This window comes from Protopterus annectens, chromosome 5.part1 (assembly GCF_019279795.1).
Source record: "Protopterus annectens isolate FY-2018-M chromosome 5.part1, PAN1.0, whole genome shotgun sequence".
Lineage (NCBI taxonomy): Eukaryota > Metazoa > Chordata > Ceratodontiformes > Protopteridae > Protopterus > Protopterus annectens.
In genome coordinates this window covers 634,727,491-634,750,833 of record NC_056736.1, presented here as the reverse complement: position 1 = coordinate 634,750,833, position 23,343 = coordinate 634,727,491, and the positions used below count along the sequence as shown (strand labels likewise).

The 23,343-nt window shown below is 36.1% G+C and overlaps 1 protein-coding gene across 1 annotated transcript in view; it reads right to left on the bottom strand.

The window, feature by feature from the left end:
* LOC122803242 (protocadherin Fat 4-like) overlaps nt 1-15,941 on the bottom strand; it is a 53,560-nt gene extending 37,619 nt beyond the window's left edge. The window contains exon 1 of the mRNA XM_044072840.1: nt 15,869-15,941. Coding sequence (XP_043928775.1) covers nt 15,869-15,941 — 73 coding nt within the window. The remainder of the gene's footprint in view (nt 1-15,868) is intronic.
* Nucleotides 15,942-23,343: the final 7,402 nt, after the last annotated feature.

Sequence of the window (23,343 nt, the reverse complement as noted above, 5' to 3'; positions counted from 1 at the left end):
CATACTTTACAAAAAATAACTTTTGTACAAATTTAAAAATATCAAACTCTAAAACTAAACATCCTTTTTATAACTGTGGTTACAAGCTTTAAACTCTGTGTCTGTGAGTTCCCCCTTCCTTTGTTGTGTTCTTTGCCTAGAAAAACATGGCAAAATGTATAATCTTTTATATCCCTTGGTTTGATTAAATTCAATAAGCTCGTGTTATTTCTGTTGACAATTATCCATTGCTCATTAATCCGTTTCAATAAATGTGTGATGAGAAAGAGCTGCATGTAACCAGTCATATATAACTTTTATTTGCTTAACCATTTATTTTGTCTTTCACTGTCTATTATTATTTGTACCTACACTGTAGTTCACAAATGTGTTATTTAAGTCCATCTCTCCTCGTATGCAGCTTCATTTGTTGTGAATGCATCTGATGTCAGTTTATCTCTTCATAGTCCCACTGGTGTAATGCCCATATTTAGATATTCTTTCAAAGTTTCCACACTAATATAAACATGTTTTCTGTATCACACATTTTTGGTAGCTTTTGATTTTTGGGTTTTTTAACACAATGCAATTGAAACACATGGTATTTGAATGTGTTAAATATGCAATCATTTTTAGACCTTTCACAGCCAGCATTTTCTCTACTTAACTGTCTGGATTTTATAATTGTACATTATCTTCATCTTCTCCATTATTTCTCCTTCATCTCTCTACCCATTTCTTGTAAAGGACAGATTTGGAAAAAGTTTTCCCCTCATTTATAGATATCCTGGCAAGAAACTTACAAGTAACACATTATATACTTTTGAGTTGGAAACAGTTTTGGGATAAGAAAAACAATGAACTGTTGTAGGAGCACTTTAAAATTGAAACTTAACTTTTCCTCTATATTGTAAAAGCCATGGTGCCTAGCTTATGAAGGGGACAAACAGTATTAGAAATATATACTCCAGTTAAATATCCTGTCACTAACCAATAAACAAGATAGTAAAGGTACAACATCCCAAATTACAAAAAAAAAACAAAAAACGTTTATTCCTGTGTTCAGATATACTGGCTGAAAGGTCCTATAGCTTAAAACAAGCAGACTTTCCTTTCTTTGTAACAACCAACCTTTTCACCTACTCTCTATTATTTTGTGTTTGCTGTAATAAAATAAAGAATGTAAAATCTTATAGACTATGTTGCTGTGACATGGAATGTTTAGCCAAAGGGCTTGTCTCTGACATATTTCTTATGACTCCTAAATGTACTAGAATCCTTTTTGACCATTCTTTTTAGTTTTTTCTATATAGGTTTGTTGATAAATACACCAAATAACATACACAATTCTGACTTATTACTTATTGTTGCATCCAATGACCAAATCCATTCATTGCATAAACACTATCTCCCTTAACTATCCACACAAATACCATTCTTCAGATTTATAACATCCTTTCACTTTATTCTGTTTTCCTTCTATAAATAAATTGTGTACTGATTTATCTGCTATACTAGTTTCATTTCTCATCACTTAATAAGATGCACAACAACATCTCTATTATTTTTTTTTTCAAATTTGTATGTGCAGTAACTAAATGTTAAAATGCATAACAGGAATCTATTGTACTTTCTTTTGCCTGTCTTTATCTATTAGGACCCAATATGTGACCTTTACACCTATCTCCCAATGTTATTATATATATTGATCAAGCTGTATTTTACTATATCCACTACTTATCAGCTTTTTACCAATATATTCCATCTCTTTAACAAAATCTATTTCTTTCATACATAAATCATTTGCTCTGACCATCTGACTATAAGGTAAAAAAATCTATTAAATATTTACAATGATTTACGGTGATCACTATCTGCATGTAAAAAATGTTAAATGCTGTGTCTTTACGTTTTATTGTAGTACACATCTTATCATATTCCACAAACAAATTCCAAGTGTAAAAAATTATTACATTCCCCACAGTTTGAACAGTAACATCAGTTTGTAATTAGTCTTCCCCAAATAAACTGGGAATTTTTCTACCTTTTGACTATTTCCTTCCATAACAAAAATAAATCAGCTACAGAGCTGATACTTTGTTATTCTATAATATTCACACTAATAAGGATAAATGCATTCTGTTTTAAACTTTCCCATACATAAAGCTGCATATGGGGCAAATTTTGCCTCCTTTGCTATACCACAAAGTTACAAATAATAATTGAACAAGTTATGCATCAGGGCAAATTCAAGTAATCCTCTAATGTAAGAACATTGTGTGTTATTGCTTAAATGCAGTTGTAAGGTGTCTAATCCATCCTGATGTTATATGCCCCCATAAACATTCTTCACAGCACTTGTCTTCCAAAAATACTGTTGGTTCCAATTAACGCCACTCAATTTGCCCTTTAGATCCTTACAATACCTAATATAAAAATCTAATTTTTGTATGTTAATTTAATAACCTGTCAAAGACCTCTCCCTGTGGTTCATAAACTCCCTTTACCAGTTATAATGGGTCTACCTAGTGTATCTAGTATATTCTTACCTACCTTAGGGATTGTGTAGAATGTTGGTGTTTTAGGTGTGCTTTGTTTTAAACTGGTTCCTTGTTTTTTATTAAAATGAACCTAATTCCTTTTAATAGTATATCATACTATTTTTGATAAACTTCATTTGAGTCTTTACTAATTGTATATATTCTTCTATACTAGATAAGTCCATACACATTTGAATTTTATATTCCCAAAATTACTATATTGGAACCTTTATCTGCTTGTTTAATTACTACTTCACTATTATTTTATAAATCCTTTAATGAGTTCCACTATTCCTTAGTTAAATTATTATTTTTTCTATTTTAACATTTCTGATATTCTACAACCAATTCCCTTAAATACTTCCTAAAATGTTTATCATAGCATTATCAAAATTGGGAATATATTTATTTCATGCTAAGCTTCATAACTGGATTAGCATTTATGTACCCCCCATGAATTCATAAGTAGTACTTTTGTGCTTATTCATGTCATCTTTTGAAGTGGAATTGAGTTAGGCACTCAGTAAATAGAATATTTCAGCATTTATTATCAACATCCAAACTGGATGTCTAGTTATTATTAGTAGTAAAACATTGCAATTGTGTACCATAGATTTAAAAAGAAACAACTTTAGTACAGATTTAAAATGTCAATCTCTAAATCAACCCACCTTGGCTTAACTGTGGGAACAAGCTTTAAACTCTTGTTCAGAAGTTTTTTGTATGCTCATTTATCTCAATATCCACCACATTAATAATATCTAGTTTATTTGTTTCTACTTCATATAGTATTTTAATTAAAAATCAAAGAAGTGTTGATATAAGTAATGTGTTACCAATCCACATTACATTCAATTATATTTTCCCCTTTGCATTGTATCACTACTGTTCATACCTCTTTAAATGCTTCCTTGGCCTATTCCTCTGCCACACCAAGTGAAACTCCACATTTGATGACATGGTTCCAGATCCTCCTTATTTCTCTGAGGCCTTTGAGGAGTATTAGAACTACTAGCTATGCCTGCATACATCCTCCTTTCCTCATGTTCTTGTTGAAGTTCTTTATTATCATCTATAAAGCATATCATGTGCCATTTCTCTCGCTTCTGATGCTGAAAAATTTCTAGATGAACTTTCACCTCTTGACATGAAATGCTGATGTGTCTCTAAATGCCCCTTATTTGTTGTGTTCTTTCCTAGAAAAATATGGCAACATTTATATTATACAATGACCCCCCATTAATATTCCAAAATGTGCACGCTGATTGGCCAGCATGCCCATTGTAAATCCCACAATATACCAACGTAAAAAAGTCTGGTGGCCTAAACATTTTTCCATTGGTATAAAATGTCCAAAACATTTTTTTTTAATAAAAAAAGAGAAAACAGAGCAACAGAGACTTTCTTTTCTTCGTTGCTTCAATTTCAAAGCATTGATGTACTGGGTATGATGGGAACGCAAGTCCCATACGCATGTGCAGTACATCAACACAAGGAAGCAGTATACCACCACCGGTGGAAGAACAGTAATGCGCCATTATACAAAGACATTATTTTTAAAAAGTAAGTATTTTTTTTCTTAAATAAGGTCATTGTATAATAGCAATAACCAACTCCATGGTTGTGGTATATTGAAGATTTACCCACAGTTGGCTTTATTTAATCACTCAGGCTTCGCTCTCGTGATTAAACCACACCAGCCATGGGTAAATCTTTAGTATACCACACCATGTCATTGGTTATTGCATAAATATATTACATCTCATGCAACTGATTTGTTTTAAATTCAATAATCTTGTGTTTTTTCTGTTGACAATTATCCACTGCATGTTGATCTATTTCAATAAATGAGAGATGGGAAAGAATGGCGCATAATTCACCATATATAAGTGTTATTTCCTTAACCATTTGTTTAATTTTTTCATTGTCTGTATCTATTATTATTTGTAGCCACATTGTAGTGCACAGTTGTGTCACTTCAGTCCATCTCTCCTTTTATGCAGATTCATTTTCCTTCAATCCATTTGATGTCAGGTTATCTGTTCATAATCCTTTTGGTGTAATGTTCATGTTTAGATATTTTTTTCAAAGTCTCCACACTATAATATACATTTCTTTTCTGTATCACACACTTTTGGTAGCCTTTGAGTTTTGTTTTTAAATGCAGTGCAAATTGAACATGTTGGTATTTTAAAGTGTTTAAATAATAGTTTTTAGACATTTCTCAGCCAGTATTTTCTCTACTTCATTTCTTGGATTTGGTAACTGTACATTACCCTCATCTTCTCCATTGTTTCTACTTCATTTCTCTAATCATATCTGCTGTGACCTTATCTGAGTCTCTTGTTTTTCTTGACTTCATTTTTCTTAGAGCTGCTCTTACTTCTATGGTGGGCTCATCTTGTTCTATAATTGTAGGCTATTTCTGGGGCAGTACAGTTTCTGTGTGTTTTCTTCATTTACAAGCTGCTGAAAGTACTCTTTCCATCTGATTTTGATGTCATACAGGCTGGTGGGCAGGTTCTTCTAGCATCCCTTAAGAATGGCGTCTTTCTAGTTACTTTTCAAAAGCTGGGATAATGCCTTTGATGTCTTGTTCTTTGCTATGAAAAACTGCTCTGTGATCCTCTTTGATATCCAGCCAATATTCCATCTTAGTCTGGTCTATCTTTTCTATCTCCAGTTGTTTCTTGCACACAGTCTTTCTTTTCCTGTCTTCTTGGAGTTCTGCATTCCACCATTAACTTTCCTTATGTACCTCAGACACTTCTCTGTTCTGTATTCTTCACACAAGGTGTTTTGAGACACTGCCATTCTTCTTCTACTCTGCCTGTGTCCTCTTCTTTTTTAGGTGCTAGAGCCCTGAGTATTTCCTTGTGCTTTCTGTCCAGTCAATTTCTAAGTCTTCAGCCTAGTCTCTGTTGAACCTGGAGCATTCTCTGACCTTGCAGCTGATTTTAGTTACCAGTGGTTTACATTGTGGGCCAACTGCTTCATTGGGGATGACTTTGCAGTCTTTGATTCTACCCCATGACCTTTCATTGCTAGGAGGAAGTCTACCTGAGTTGGATGTTGGCCACTGTTGTATGTGATCATGTGATTGTCTCTGTTACGGAACCATGGGTATTGACCACCTTTAAGACATTTGCCAGTTAGAGGTCTAGAACTGCCTTTCCTTGTTTATTCTTGTTCCCCCACCCATGTGGGCCCAGGCAGTCCAGTGTTGTGTACAGAACTCATCTATACAGTGACAGTAATCATACTCACCACTGCAGGTGAAGGCATACTCCATCCTCCTCTGGTAAAGAAGTCTCTTGTCCTTGATCTGCTCCAGAGCTCAAAAACAGTCACAAGAAATGCAAGGATCATGAATTAAATGTCCTGCAAGGGCCATTTTAACTGTATGTAAAATAGCTGTGCAGTGACCTGTCCTGCTTACTTACTGTACATTTTAGGAGCACTATGTCTGAACTCTTCCTCCCCCGGCATAAAAAATCAAGATGGCACCTCCTCAGTCCATATTTCTTATCCATACTAGGGTAGATGAAAAAATATGTGCAGCTCATGAACTCACACAAGGTACAAAAGGGGGCCCACATTTAAAGGTACTGATCCTCTCCATGTTGTCATTGCTGAATGTCCCTTCTAAATTATAACTAATGTCCCTACATTTTTTGAAAACAAAAGAAGGGCCAGGTAGGCTTGTCACCTTTTCAAATGCCCAAAGTTGGACAATTGTGGTACAAACATCAGATTTTGCAGGCCAAAACATACCCATGGCCAGTACAAAGGACAGAACATCACATTTGCCTAAATAAAAGCTTATTCTTGTAGCATTTTAGTTGCTTATACTGTTTCTTATAACATTTACGTGTTTCAGATACAGAATAACTGTTTATGCAGCTATTACATAAAATATATTAAATGATTTTGCCCTAATATCTCAGGATATTTGCCATTTTTACAATTTTTTTGCAGGACACAACTACCCAAAGAGGGACTGTCCCTCGCAAAGTGGGACACGTGGTAACCCTTGGGCCAGGATCCAGAGTATTGCTCATCATTTTATTACTAAATAAAATGGACCAGTTGTCACAAATTATCCTATTTTATTTTGATCGTATTTTTATCTGTGAGGCTTCTTTATTTATTTTTTTGTTTTTCTTTATAGTTTTTTAATATAGCACTCCTTTTGGAAGGATATTGTCACTTTGGTACCAAATAGCCTTTACTTAAGGGAGTTTTATGACACCTTTTTGGTTGGAGACACTCTAGGGGATAATTACTATTTCTGGACTTCAATTTATTTGAACTTTATTAGTATTATTTCAGTTTCTTATTTTAGTTTAGATCGCAAAAAATGACTTGAATTACATCAGGCTTTCTTTTAGTTGCAGGCTAGGCTCATTACTATATATGAGGTTGTCAGTTATGATTTATGACCCTTTGTGCTTTATATATATATATATATATATATATATATATATATATATATATATATATATATATATATATATATATGGGACTACTTTGACCCATCGAAAGCTCACTTGTACAAATCACAAGTGAGTGAATCCACTTCAGTGAAAGTGCATTTTAGCGAAAATGCACTTTTGCGAAGTACACTTCACTTATCCACAAAAAATAAATAAATAAAACACACTACACACATTATATCCCCCATGTGGGGGGCTGTGCCCCCCACACCCCCACTACTTAAATATACCAACTCCGAGATGGCACTACAGTGGGGAAAAGGATATATTCCCTCACCCCACTGTACCATGCTTTGGTGAAGTGAAATTCACGAAAGTATATTATGGCTTAAATGCACTTTCACTGAAGTGGATATTCTCACTTGTGATTCACACAAGTGAGCTTTTGATGGTTTGAAGAAGATCCATATCTATCTATCTATCTGTATATATATATATATATATATATATATATATATATATATATATATATATATATATATATATATATATATATATATATATATATATATATATATATATATATATATATATATATATATATATATATATATATATAGCTATATATAAATAGATATATAGCTAGATATAGATGTGTATGTATTAGTTTTTCTTGGATTACAGCTGTTATTGAAAACTTGATGTGATGAAGTCAAGCTGGTGTACAAATGTGCTTATGAATTAAAGCTAAGTTATTGAGTTATTCCTGCGACTAAGCCTGTTAGAGTTTGTTTTTTCACTACCTTCTTAGAAGAAGAATTAATATCTGAAGTTCTGGCCTCTTTATTACTGCTGCTTAATATTGCTATGTTTAAGTGTTTTTATTTTTTCATTTTTCACAAATAACAAGGAAGTGAAGGCAGTCCTCTACCTTAACAGTGGGGACAGCTGTTTCCTCTGTTGTGGTTTTTGTACTTGTTCACCCTGTGACTCACTTTTTGTGACGCACAGTTTTCCTGGATGTGAGGCAGATTTATCTAAGCCATTGGTTATCTTTGTTATTTGATATTAAACTCTACAACCATTCTATGTGCATAACTATATACATATTTGTGATTTTTGTATCAAATGATGCCACCATACCTGAACATCTCATTCACCAAACAACACACAACTTACCTTCCCCATTGCTGTAGAAACTGTTCCTTAGTTACTAACCTTGCACCTAACAAATAATATCCCTTTTCAGTTTCTTGTACCACTGCAGTACACTCAGTCACTATTTAACATTTATTATGTTGTTTATATTCCATTTTCTCTTATCTGTAATGGGGTTTCCTCTTGAAACTTCTTTACCTTTCTTCTCTTCCTTTTAACCTTCAGTTTGCAAAATATTACATCTACTGATGTGCCCAATATTAGCACATTCTAATGAAGCATCTTCGCTTCTTCACTCTCTTCATTTCCATGAACCTTCCCCAACCCCCTTTTTTGTCATTCCTTTTGTTTTTCATTTGCAATGTTTTCAGTAACTATTTCCCCTTCATTATTATTATTATTATTATTATTATTATTATTATTAATATTATTATTGTCTCCTTCCATGTACTCCTCAAATATGTCTGCCTCTTCTTACAATTGCTCATTTATATAGTTGAACCATAAATTACACTTTATTATATCTATAATCCAACATTTTTTAGCTACATGCATAGCCGGCCTTAGGCATAGGCCAACTAGGTGGCTGCCTAGGGCGCCACTCTAGCAGGGGTGCTTTTCCAGTATTTATTTGGTGTAGGTAGACCAGGATGGGGGCAACAGGTGGTGTGGTGGGGGGCGCCATGGAGCCCTTTTGCCTAGGGCACCAGTTGACCTAAGGCCGCTCCTGGCTACATGACAGGTCTGACTACACTGACTACATCTTCATTATACACATTCATTAATTAAATGTGCATCTTCCCCACAATAGCAGCATATCTTAGGATGTCAGTGTACCTCAACATACCCCTCCTATCCTTTAACAAATGCAAGACCTGTACAATTTAAATAAAGACAAAAGAAACCACTAAGTGAAGTCTTTATGATGTTCAGCTCCAAAAGAAATTGAGGAAAATTATTTTTTTTTCTTATTTTTTCCCTTTATAGCAAAGTCGCCTGAAGAAAGATCAAAAGGTGTCAGCTCCATTAAAATATAGTATAGGTGCAGGTAATTTAGAGGTCAAAATGTGTCAGCTCCATTAAAATATATTATAGGTGCAAGTAATTTAGAGGATGTGTGGTTTTCTAACTTCTCGTGATGCACTTCTTAGCCCCAAGATCATTAATTTACCAGATTTAAATCACAAAAACTCCAATTATCATTTTTTCAGTAAACATAAAAGAAATAACTTTGAGCTAATTACTATTTGACCAGGCCAGATAAGATCACATATATGCCGAAAAATCTCTTTATACTCATAAAGCATTCTACTCTCCCAAAATAACTGTAACCAATCACCAACAGCCTCAGGTTGACACCTCCTACTGGACAAAAAAAAAAAAAAAAAACAGCCCCTGGGAAAACCCTACCTAATCTCACTGGTATATAAAATATTTAAAATGAAACCTCCAGCCAAAACTCTAAATTTCCATGAATGGGTGATAATTCTGAGAGCTGAAATAATCTGCTCTGCAGAGTTCTTATGAATTTCCAAGTTTAATTCCATGCTCCATGAAATCATATATTTCCTCCATTAAGTCTCCTTTTGTGACTTAAAACATGCTATACAACTGGCTATTGAAGCCTTATCATGCATTTGAGGATCTCTAATATCTACCATCCAAGCAAACCAATCAGTCCCATCATCCCTGGAGACGGTATATAGGTTCAAAACAGTCTGCTACAGAATTCCAACTTACATGCTTAAAGGAAGTGATAAGTACTAAATAGCTCCCAAGATAGCACCTATGAATTCCATAACAATTGTTGCTAGTAGGCCAAATCAGGACAATTCTTTAAGACCTCATTATCACGATGACCAAAAGCCGCAGTGAACTTAAGATTCTATAGGAAGTAGATCCTTCATCCATCTCATGTATCCTATGGCAGTAAACACCAGATGGGCTACTGTCAACAAGGAACTAATCAACTTGGTGTAGGGTTTTAATTGAGGCAAATATTTGTGAAGGAATTTGTCAAAAAGACAGCACATCTCCTCCAAAGAATGACCAAGCATCATTTTTCTTCTCCCATCAATTCATTCTCAAAAATCTTTAACCTTGCCACAGTTGCATAATGCTCAAGGTCAGGTAGACTGAATGTATGATAAATGATTGACATCATTGCTGACCTCCTTTAAAAAGTGCCCATACCTCCAGTCTGTTGTTCTATAAAGTCGCACCATGAAACATGTTAAATACAGAATGTACTTTCTTTCCCATTATAATATCAGAGCTAATCTGAAGAAGTATCTTATTTCTTTATATTAACAGTATAATTACAAATATAACAATCCAATGGAAATGTTTATTTCCCTTATTTCTTTTGCATCAAAAAAGGAAATTCACTGAAAGAGTTATTTCTTGTAAGTACCTTTCATATCAAGAATGTTTAGACTTTTCTTTTCTGTCAGTTATCCATGGCTATGAGACTAACCTTGTTTAGCTTATCAAGCTCTTTATGATGAAGAAATGAGGCTGCAGTTAAATATTATGCTACTGCAACTAGAGCATTCTGAGGAGTTAACTACACATCTAAACTTGCCAAAGCAGAACCTCTTTAAGAACAGAGTTTGAAACTCAGGCAGCTGTAAGATCATGGAATAGTTTGCCCACATAGGTAAGACAGAGGACTTTCCTGGGATCATTTAAGAACTCATTAGGCACTTAGTCAGGACTCACTGTTTACTCTTTGATTATGGAGCCTGCGTTCTGGTGTTCTCTGAACTTTATGCAGTGACCTTAAGAAACCATGAAAGTATTAAAAGACTGCATTATTATGTTTTTACATCTATATCTGTCTATATCTATATCTATATCTATATCTATATCTATATCTATATCTACACACACACACACACACACACACACACACACACACACACACACACACACACACACACACACACACACACACACACACACACACACACATATATATATATATATATATATATATATATATGTAGATATAGGTACTTTTGCATAGATTGAGTATGAATTCAGTTGACAGCTGCCTAGCGGACCACAAACGGTTGACTAGGCAGCTAATCAACATGCATGCGATATTGCACAAATCCAGGGGCTGGAAAATTTGCCCTTAACCTGTGTTTGTGCAGTCTCAGTATATTTAGTTAGCAAAGGGGGGACTGGGTTTATAGAGCAGCTTACCCCCCTGCAAAAAATGGTGGTCTGGTTTGTTTCTAAATCGTAGAGATTGCATGTGCAGAGGCTGTTTTTCAGTACATGCACACTGCTGTGTTGGTTACATTACCTTTGACGTTTTGTGGTCAATAATGTAGCATTTGACCTGGGTGTCTTACATTAAATGTAGTGCACTCATATATCTATATCTGTACCTTTATCTGTATCTGAATATATATATATATATATATATATATATATATGTGTGTGTGTGTGTGTGTGTGTGTGTGTGTGTGTGTGTGTGTGTGTGTGTGTGTGTGTGTGTGTGCCTGTGCATGTGTGTATGTGTGTATGTGAGTTAGGGTTAGGGTTGAGGTTGAGTGAAGGATGTGTGTGTGTGTGTGTGTGTGTGTGTGTGTGTGTGTGTGTGTGTGTGTGTGTGTGTGTGCATGTGTGTATGTGAGTTAGGGTTAGGGTTGAGGATGAGTGAAGGATGGGAGTTGTGTGTTTGTGTGACTTTGTGTATTTTAGGTTAAGGGTAAGGGTTACATAAGGGGATAGACATAGTGTTGTTTGTGTGTGTTTGCGAATGTTTGTGTGTCTAAGTCTGTCCTGTGTAGCAGCAGTGTTACAGGAAAGGTTTAAGGGTTAGGGTTGGGAGGAAGGGGCAACATTAGAGTTAGGGTTAGCATCCATTGCTAAGGTGGTGCAGGGGGCGGATTGTCATTAAAACCTTCCTGTGATACTGCCACTATTTAGACAAATTTGAAGTTAGTGATGTGGGGGGTTAGTTTTAATATCAGGAGAAAACAGTTTTCCTCTCTTGATATTATTGTTTTCATTTTTTTCTGCTATTTTGTATGATTGAATTTATTTTGTTTTATATTCAACATTAGGGTAGTTCAGTCAAACACAATAGACCCACAAACATATATATATATATATATATATATATATATATATATATATATATATATATATATATATATACATACATATATAGCTAGATAGGTACATATATAAATACATATCTGTATAGATATGTATACCTACTGAATGTAAACAAAAGACTCAAATGTCAATGTGCTTAATGTCTACCACAAAATATCTCAAAACATCAACAAATGTCAACACATTAGTATGCATGTGCTAGACACTGACCTTGGCACAGGCCAAATTAAAATTAAATGAAAACAACAAAAAAAATTATTTTCACCTGTGCCTCACACGCCCTACTAATTATATGTACTAACTCTGAGATTGCACAGTATCAGGTGAAAGGGCATATTGCTCAACCCAGGAATAGTGAGATCTCTCGCAGCTGTTTACACGCTGGTATAGTGTAGTGGTGGTGTACATTTTTGCATATTCAATAGAGTTAATTGGGTTTGGTAGGGATTTGAAGCTTGTTAATATATCACTTAGGAGTTGATAGTTTGTCTTAAATACATTTCTAAAAGTACCTTTGGTTTTAGTTTATTTTGAAGGACACTGCTTTTTAATCAGCCCTAACAAGTGATGAACATACACAAGGGATGGTGCAAGATGCTCTCATATTAGTAAGAACAAAATCTAAGCTGTTATATCCCTAGTGGGTACTCTAATTGTTTCAGGGCATTTGTATCAACAAAGGCCAGGAATCTCTGTGCTTGTGCAATAGTGGTGGTATGGTGGTATAGGTTTCCCAGTCTGTAACTGTTGTTTAGATCACCCAGGAAAATAGTATTGGGTTTAAAACTGAGCGATTCTAGCCCCTCTACACAGGCATTGTGATTTTATTTTGGTATAAAAGGAGACCTATAGCTAGTTCATATATGTTCATCTAGTATCTGGTCAACTCAGTCACATTTCCATCCTTTTTCTTACTGTCTCATCTAAATAGTATTTGCAAACTTTCTCATTCCCTTTATATTTCAACCCCACAACCACAAAAACAGGGAAATACAAACCATCCCCCAAAAGGTATTGTATCTTCTGGGGATGATAACCAACTTTCCTGTTTCCTAAAACTGATTCAGCCTCTATAATTAAGCTCTCTCTCAAAATGTAAACTTGCCCTTGACTACCAATAAATATAAACACCTTGGAGACAGCAACAATGAACTCACGCCACAAACTACAATCTCTAAAAACTAGTAATACATCTCCTTGCTATCTACACTTGCAAACACCATAGAAAAAATGTACATGACCAACTTTCAATGCATTCAGCAAACACACAAGTCTCCATTCAGCATAGATTCAAGTTAGGTTTAATCAAGGAGCTGTATAGGCAGTAACTGGCCATTTCCTAAACAAGAATGATATATCACTAACTCATGGGCAGAGCTTTTGTCATCCTTAAAATGCTTTTTCATTGTATGTGACTGGTTTCAAATATTGTGTAATAACAGACATTTGCCATTGGAATACATCAAATACCTTCCACAGAGGTCAGCTGACATGAGGCACACCACAGGACAGTACTTGACTTGCTCTTCAATTGTCATTAATAGTCTCACAACCATACCTCTCAACCTCTTAGAGCAAGGAATCTGGACAACGCCATAAATAATGGGGACAGAGGCACAAAAATAGGGAGACATTTTAAATATTGCTCTTACAAATCGAACAAGCAGAAGTAAGATGAAGAAACACCAGGCTATCATAAAAGCAGCAACAGTTTATTCAGAAAACAGGGAAAGACATAAGCGCTTTCGCAGTATTACAGCTGCTTCATCAGATGCATCAAAAAGTGGGCACTGTCCTGCTACCACATGGAACTGTTTAATTCAGATGGAATCTTCACAGATGTTTGCACAGGGATGGGTAACTATCATATTTAACGACAGCAAATGAAATAATTTAAAATGTTTGCTGTCAACTTAAGTATGTAACTATTGGTTTCTGTCCTGCTACACCAAAAAAACAAACAAAAAAACAGTGCATTTTATTGTATTCTACCGTATGCTATTGTACTCATTACATTTCTTAACCAGGAATATTCATCTGGGAAGACCCATTTTCAGTGGAGACCTACGGAGAAAAATTTCAATCATAGACAGTTTCTGTAATCTTCTTCTTGCTTTTCCCAGTTAGGGGTCACCACAGTGGATCACCTGTCTGCTCATGATTGGCAGGAGAGTTTTACAGTGTTTTACAGTGTCAAGTTGCCAGCCCGGTACCCAACCTTCCACAGAAGGCACACATGCACTCATGCCTAGGGCCAATTTAGAGTGTCCAATCCACCAACAGCATTTCTATGGAATGTGGGAGGAAACTGGAGCACCTGGAGGGAACCCACACAACCACAGGGAGGACATGCAGACTCCGCACAGAAGGCACCCCAGCTGAGGAACAAACCAGAGAACCTCTTGCTGTGAGGCAACAATGCTAACTGCTGCACCATCATGGCCGCCCTATAGGCAGTTTCTGTAATAGTTTGCATAATACTTTACAAAAATGTTCACATATACAACATTTATAACACAGAGAGATGGATTCTAAAAGATCCAGGATATCATTGTGGTGGGTCTCTCTCATCATGTAGTGCTACCCTAAAGCCGCAACCATGTTCTGCCTCCACTTAAGGGACGCTGATTTGGGAATAAAGCATGCATGCAGAGGTGGTGGATTCTATGTTGAGATGCCAGATCATTTATGGCACATTATGCTTCTATGCTAATGAATCTAATTATTGTTTACAGCACAGCCTGAAGTAAAGCAGTCCTGCTACATGCTCCAGATGCAACCCCAAAGATGACCATCTCCACAGTACCACCTGTACATCAGGGTTGGGATGGTGGCTTAATAAAGGTGTGTTTCAAAAGAAAAACACAAGGCAAAAGGTTTGGCTTCACAAGGGATTTAGGTTAGGCTTAAATATACTCGCAAGGCTCATTACTATTAATCTAAACTAAAGGATAAACTCTCCACACATATATGTGTACCACTGAAAAGAAACTCACTGATTAGTAAGTGATGGTGCACAACTATAGCACATCCTATACAGTTATATAATGCTTTTGCACTCATCCCCCTTAAAGGGAATGACACCATCATCATCATCAGCAGCAGCAGCCCCTTTTTTCCCATCAGCAGCAGCAGCAGCCCTTCACTTTTGTCAGCTGTTCCTCCTTCCAATCTCTAATTCAGGCCCATCTTCCTCTATTCAGTGCCTTTCATGTGCACTGTTCCCTTCTTTCTTATGTTTCATCTTGACTGTTACAGGTCTTGTATCCCCACATTTCCTTTGTCTTCTTTCTGGTCTCCCCCTTCACCTCTTGTCTCCTTCCTGTATCTCCTCAAACAAACCATACCATATAACTTTCAACACATATGCTTTGACCTGTGCTTCTGTGATCTCTTTTGACCTTCCTTTCTGCAATTCTTTTTTTCTCTTTGCCTGTCAGTGTCTTTTAGGTGCCTCCTTTGCCCTGCCTAAGGTCTCCATATCTCCATCATCCTCTAACTCCATAACTGCTCTGCCTCCTCCATGTCCCACAACAGTATTACTTATCTTTAAAGTCTGCCCCATTGTCACTTCCTCTTCATCACCACTTATTCTCCCACCATACTTCCTTCACTTTGTACTTTCCACTGTAACCCATTCCCATTCTATTTCCAGTTCATTCCATTCTTTCTTTTTCTTCTTCTTTGCTCTCATTCCTATTTTTTGTACTGTTCATCCCCAATCATCCTTTTCAGTTTTTTGATGTTATTGCCCTTGTTATCTGCCTGTAATGCCATCAATGCCCACACATCTGTTTTACTTTTTGATTTGTTTGATTTGTCCCCCAACCTGTTCACCACCTGTAGTCCCATGGCAGTGGGAATAGCAGTGGGCTCAGAGTTGACCCGATACACCCCAGCCCCCTCCTGGCCCCCTCTACTAAACTAAACACTGTTTTTTCTTGAGTCATTGGGTCCTAGAATATAGCCTGCACTGATTTCTCCAGTTTTTCTGGGACTTTTGATCTTCGCCACACTGCTGCACAAATCTTTCTTTGGGACCTGTTATGCTTTTTTCAAGTCTAGGAATGCCCCCAATTGATCTTTCCTCTACTGCAAATATCGGGTCAGTTGTGCTGCATCCTGATCTGAATCCAAACTGCTCATCTACCATCTTACTTTCTACTGGTCTGCACATTTATTTGTCAATCACCCTCTCCAGAACTTTCATGTAGTGTGACAGGAGTTTGATACCTCTGTACTGCCCACAGTTGTGGATGTGCCTTTTGTTCTTATACACTGGCACTAGTATGCTTATTTTCCAGTCATCTGGGATATGCTGTTCTCTCCATACTGCTATGAGTATCTGCAGGAGCCATTTTTATTCAGTCTCAACCAGTATCTTTATCATCTCCGCTGTGATCTCATCTGAGCCTGCTGCTTTCTCTGACTTCATTCTCCTTATTGTTGTTCCTACTTCTTCCAGAGTGGGCTCCTCTTCTTCTCTCATTGTAGGCCATGTCTGAGGCGGTAGAGTTTCTGTGGGGTTTCCTTCATTCTGAAAATGATGGAAGTACTCCTTCCAAATGCTTTTGATGTCCTGTGGACTGGTGAGTGGTGAGTGGGTTGTTGCTGGCATTCCTTAAGAAGGGCATCTTCACTATCTTCTTTATCTTTCTGTCTTTGCCTTGCAACCTGATAGAGTTTCTTTGTGCCACCTACTGAGTCACTTTCCAGAAGTTGGAGTGCCTCTGATGCTCTATTCTTTGCTATTGCAACTCCTTTCTTAGCTTCTTTGTTAGCCAACCAGTATTCCTTCCTAGCCTGGTCAGTCTTTTCTATCATCCACTTATAACTGCACTCCTTCTTTCTTTTGATGACTTTCTGGACTTCTGCCTTCCACCACGAGCTTTCATTATGTACCTTAGTTCCATACCTGGCTCGACCACATATCTGTTCTGTCGTCCTCACACACGCTGTTTTGATGTGCTGCCATTCTTCTTCATCTCCACCTATTTCCTCCTCTTCTTGTGGTTCTAGTGCCCTGAGTAATTCCTTGAACTGTTGTACTTTTCCAGGTCTTCAGCCTGGTCTCTATTGACCTTAGAGCTTTCTCTGACCACTGCTTGTAGCAATGATATCTGGAAAACAGCTGACTTAGGACAGTAAAAATGCACATTCAATCAGCCATCATCTATGCCAATGAAATACTTTTTTGTCCCATTGTGTGTATGGCAACAGTGGTACAGCAGGCATTTTGACATTCCCTATGCAATGCTTGCGGTTACACTGCTGATGTACAGTGGGGCTCCACTCAAAGCTACAATGCCGCATTGGCTTTAATGGGCTACATCATGGCATGGTAAGTATATATTACCATGTTATGAATATGTAGTGTGATGATGAGGAAGGACTGTCAGAATTAGGCATAGCCCTCAGCCATTCTTCATTGGCCTAAAGATTCTCTGCAGTTTGTTTTAGAATTAAGTGAGACCAGAAAGCTTAGAGCAGTATAATACATGAGCATAACTTTGATAGCATCTGGTCCATAGTTTCAGCAAAAGAAAAACTCAGTTTAACTGAAATGATTGAGACTAGCATATATGGTTTCTCCCTTTTTTTAATTTCTCCAAGTCTTTTGGATTTCTAGTACTATGATGGGAATGGACTCCATTCCTAAGTCAAAGTACGATTAAAGTTCATGAAATTAGTATTGTTTCACTCTTTGATATCAGCCAAAAGTGCTCTTTGCAGCACCCGTAGTGTGCCCAGTAATGACTCCTTCTGCAATATGTAAGGAGTTACATATATTGGTAGCATATCTAAATATGATTGTAGACTCTTTTTTATAAGACCCATTGCTCCTACTACTATTGGAACTATCTGGGTATCTTTCTTCCACATTGCTCTCATTTCTGTTTGCAAGTCCTTATATTTTATGACTTCATGTTGCTCTGTACACAGGAAAGTGTAGTCACTGGGTGTGGCAATTTCAATGATCAATGTCACTTTTGTCTTCTTTTCTTGGACCACTATATCCGTTTTTCTAGCATCTATATTTTGAACTGTCGGTAATGGATGATCCCATATAATATAGACTTCATCATTTTCTATGATGCTTTGTGGCTGATGTTTCCAGTGTTTCTCAGCCACGTCAATACCATAATAAATTCATAATATATGCCATACCTCCCAACTGTACCGAATTACTCAGTTTTTACTGAGTTTTGGGGTCCAAATAATGGGGTGGCATGATTCCCAAGTGGCACCCCTTCATTTCCAACTTTTTTCTCAGCTATTTTTTAAAATTTTGTTCTTTTTCACTTTTTGAGCTGACGTCATCATGTGCGTGATGAGATCAGCTCCAGCAGCCAGTCGGAATTCAGCTCAAGGGCTCACATGCATGCATTTCCTGGCTGCTACTGTTTGAATCAATGAATCTGCAAGCAGGGAGGAAACAACATCTAGCTGTCCAACTTTCTAGTGAACGGAGTTATTTTTTATAGCAATTGGCTGCTGCAAGAGTCCAGAGCTGCTTCTTAATGATATTGTTCTTGTTCTGTAAGTGAACAGACTCATTTAAGGTATTTGTTCTGCAAATGAACAGACTTGTTTCAGGACTGCATTGCTTTTTTGTTTCAGGACTGCATTGCTTTTTCTGGTGTGTGTGTTCTCTAAGTGAATGGACTCGTATTTAAGGTATTTGTTCTGCAAGTAAACTGCATTGTTAAGTGAATGCAGTGGCTCGCATTGCTTTTCTGTTCTGCAAGTAAACCGCATTGCTAAGTTCACATTGCTTTTCTGTTTGTAAGTAAACTGCATTGCTAAGTGAATGAATGGCCTCGCATTGCTAAGTTCGCATTGCTTTTCTGTTTGTAAGTAAACTGCATTGGTAAGTCAATTAACTCACATTGCTTTTGTAAGTAAACTGCATTGCTAAGTGAACAGACATTGCTTTTGTAAGTAAACTGCATTGCTAAGTGAATGGACATTGCTTTTGCCCAAGGGAATACATCTGGTGGCTAGAGGTTCTCGGGCTGAAAGCCTTTACCTTTGGTACAGGTAAAAAGAGCCTGAAGTCCCTAGCCACCACCACTTGTGAATTTGCCTCATATTTTTGTTCTGTTCCTCACTAAATCTGTGATTTTCAGGATTTTTGTGGTAAATCACTGAAGGATTGAATTCACTAAATAATGACAGGCATTTGAATTTCAGACTTCATATTTCAGAAAATAAACCTTTTATTCTAGCAATTTTCTAAGTTTATAAGATCAGTATTTAAAAATTGTCCCTATTTTGGGGCTGTATTCCCCCATTATTGGCTTTGTCCAGTTTTTTTGTGCAAAGATGTTGAGAGCTATGGTGGGAAGTGAGAAATGAATTCTGTATTCCCCCATTATTGGCTTTGTCCAGGTTTTTTGTGCTAAGAGGTTGAGAGCTATGGTGAAAAGGTAAGAACTGAGTTCACTAAATGATAGCCATTTAAGTTTCAGTCTTCCTATCTTCTTTCAGAAAACTGCAGATTTGGCATAGTGGTATGCTCATCTGACTCTAGTGCACAGAGACCTTTGTTCAAGACTTAGCAGTGCAATGTATGGTGTTAACACAGCATTTTATTCTAGCAACTTTCCAAAATTATATAAGCAATGTTTAAAATGTGTCCCTAGTTTTTGGCCTTTTGCCCCCCCCCCAAAAAAAAAACTGAAATTGATGCCTATGGCTTACACTACTGTCATTATATATTGCGTGTGTGTGTGTGTGTGTGTGTGTGTGTGTGTGTGTGTGTGTGTGTGTGTGTGTGTGTGTGTGTGTGTGTGTGTGTAAGTAGACTTTTATGATGGAAATTTTCTGAACTGAGCAGTTTTGTCATTACTGGTTCATGCATTTTGTTTCATTGCCTACTGGAAAAAAGTTCAAACAATAAATTTAAAATGCACTCTAACTTAAGTGTAACAAGTGTGCTGTATTATACAATGAATATAATTTAACATCAGGAGGGTATATCAAAGAACGCATGTATGTTTCTTGTTTTGTGTGCAAAGGGCCTATGATTTGAAAACAGCCCAAAAGTAATCTTTATCCACCACTGGCCAGATGCATTTTCTTTGATGTGGTGTGGGTTTCAATGCTGTTTCAATGAATGTGAGTTTTAAGGGCAGAGAAGTTTTAATGCCAAGTTTATTTTTATTGTGAGACAGTATTGCTTTGTTTAGCAGATATCTATTGGTGTTTGTGCATTGTGCTATAAAATGTAAAAATGAAGTCCAAATAATCATTGTAGAAGTAAAATAATATGCACACATTAGTGTTTATGGTAAATGGGGTGAAATAGCCAGGTAATGGGGCATTGGAATGGCTGCAGGGGGGACTCTGGTACTATATTTTGGTTTTCTGTTCTCCAGTTTGTGCTTGAAAGTTGGTATCCCACAATTCCATTGGAGTGGGTGGGGTTACATAATTATGTATGCAAATTTTGTGTTAATCAGCATACAGATTTGTACCTATTTTTTCATGGGCCTTGTCCAGATTTTTGATGTTTCCAGGTTGAGAGGTATGATATATGCAGTATAACACATAAGATGCATATTAAAGTAGCATTGTTATATTATCTGATGCAATGAAATATATTTCAACAAATATAAAATATTGAACTTGTTAGCCTGTACCAAACTGATGTGTGGTAGGTAACAGCAAAAAAATAAATAGATAATGTCTGCACAACAGCTGACTTAGAAGCAATAAGTCTAAGCAGAAACAGCAGGATATAATAGCTCTCCAGTAAACTCAATGCATTTGCAGGCAGAATTTATTTTTATAAGAGCTGGATACTTAAATGTCAAATGACACATAGTCAGATAAACAAGAGTAACTCAGCTGCACCACAATTATTTTTCCAGTTCTACTGGAAATTATATTATTTTTTTTAAGTTTTTCATGAAAGTGTGTTTGTTGGATACATCTCAGAGTATAGGACATTAGTTCCATAGTTTACCAATAGCAAAACAGTACACTGAGTCACCACAGTTGATTTTAATTTATGGATAGGGATTGATCTACCTATAGATGACCTGAGTTGCCATTATGTTTGTCTCCTTTTAATGATCTCACGATAGGGATACACAGGATTATATAAGCACTTGTGAACAAAACGTAATTGTATTTGAGAAAGCTGGTGATCGAACACTAGTCTGTGCAGATCACACGAGGGGGGTCAGTTATGGGTCCTATCATGATGACCAGATGTATATGTGTGCCTGCTCCAGTTTGTGAAGAAGGGGCAATTACAATTTGATGAGAGAATGAGCAGAGTAGAGTAGAGAAAGGATGGAATCAGGAGTGAATTGGTGTTTGACTACTGAACATTGTATTTAAGAAAAGAACAGGTCTTATAAAGCAGGACAAATTTCTGGTTGGTCTTGCCAACAAAAATATTCACATGTATATTAAACCCAAGTTGGTTATCCTTGATTTAAACTAGGAGCTTAGCATGATGAACATCCTCAGTCAGAGATGAATCAAGCTAAGCAATGTTAAAGATCACAGGCAATTTTTTTAAAAACATTGTTTATCAGCAAAAGACTGTTCTCGTACATATTTATGTAGAAAACATTCTTTTATTGCAAAGTTTTCTTTTATAAATCCAGTTTAAAAATTGCCAAATTGCTAAATTAATAGTTTGGCAAAATAATAAATATATAAGTAACTGTGTGGTATTTAGTTTATGCCACACTGTTAATTTATCAAGTTAGCAATTAGTTAATTATTTCACAATTGTGTTGACATTACAACAAACACTAATTAGTGACTGCTCACTCAATGATGAAATCACACGCTGACTGCACATATAATTAATGCAAGAAAGCAGAAGTGTAGTTCAGTATTTGAAGGTAAAATTTTAAAGTTAAACTTTTACAGTAATTTTATAAAAAAAAATTGTTTTTCAAAAAAAAAAAAAAAAAACATTGGCTTGCCTGAAGATCCATGCCAATACACTTCTGCTGAAAATGAAATTTAAGAAAACCCATTTGCAGATGCTCATTAAGACACAGTTTAGTTGATTTCATGAGCAAGAATTATTTTGTAAACTAGCAGATACTACACTTACATATGGGAAGATTTGAATGTGAACAAAAAACATTTTGTTTTGCTTGCACTGCAGTGCAGGCATAAAGCTAACAGCCAAGCATGTAAGCTTTAGAAACGTTCTTGCACTTTTTATGACTGAATCAGTTGTATGATCTGGCAACGCAACAGTTGTCACCTACATGGTATATTAGAGTTGTCACAGTAACTATGTCATTTGCAAAAATTGTGAATATACCTAGCATAGAACCCTGCAAAAGACATTGCAACAGGCACAGGATGGAGATGGCAGAGTTCCATTTCACACCTTGTCCTCTGTTATAAAACAGTCAGAGAAACATTTGGTGTTACTGCAGTTCAGACTGAAGTTGATTAATAACTGTAAAAGCTCGAAGTGACAAATAATGTCAAATGCCTTACAGAAAGATCACTATATGGTGCCAACAAAGTTGCCACTGTACATCTGTCTTGCCTTTTATGTAAGGCATGGGTGAAAGGGTCTCTTGCCAACCACCCAGTTAACAAAAGTAAAACAAATAAATAAATGAATTAATAAACAAATGCAGAAAAGCAAATAAATAAATAATGGCAATGCGTAATATATAATGAGAGTAAGAGGTGTAGATGAGTTATGCAAAATAAATAAATCAGCAAACAGAATGACAAAAGGACAGAAAATTCACGCAATCTATATGTATACGAATACTATCATCAGTTATTACTAAGCACACCGAAAGGGTTAATGAATTTTACAAGATTTGTGTAATTTATAATAAACAAACATGTGCTTCCTTAAGTTATAAGACAACAGAATAATGGTTATTCAGTAATAAAAGAAAAATCTGTTAAGTGTTATACTCTAGGAAACTAACAGGTATAAGAGGTGGGAGATCAAAAGAAGAGTATCTAGCAATAATCCACAATAACACCAGCTGAAAACGTAACACATGGAAAAGAAAGCATGCTTTCCATACATTTGGTAAAAATGCTCCAATTATTCTTCAGTTTATTTATTTATTTTTACATCTATGCCA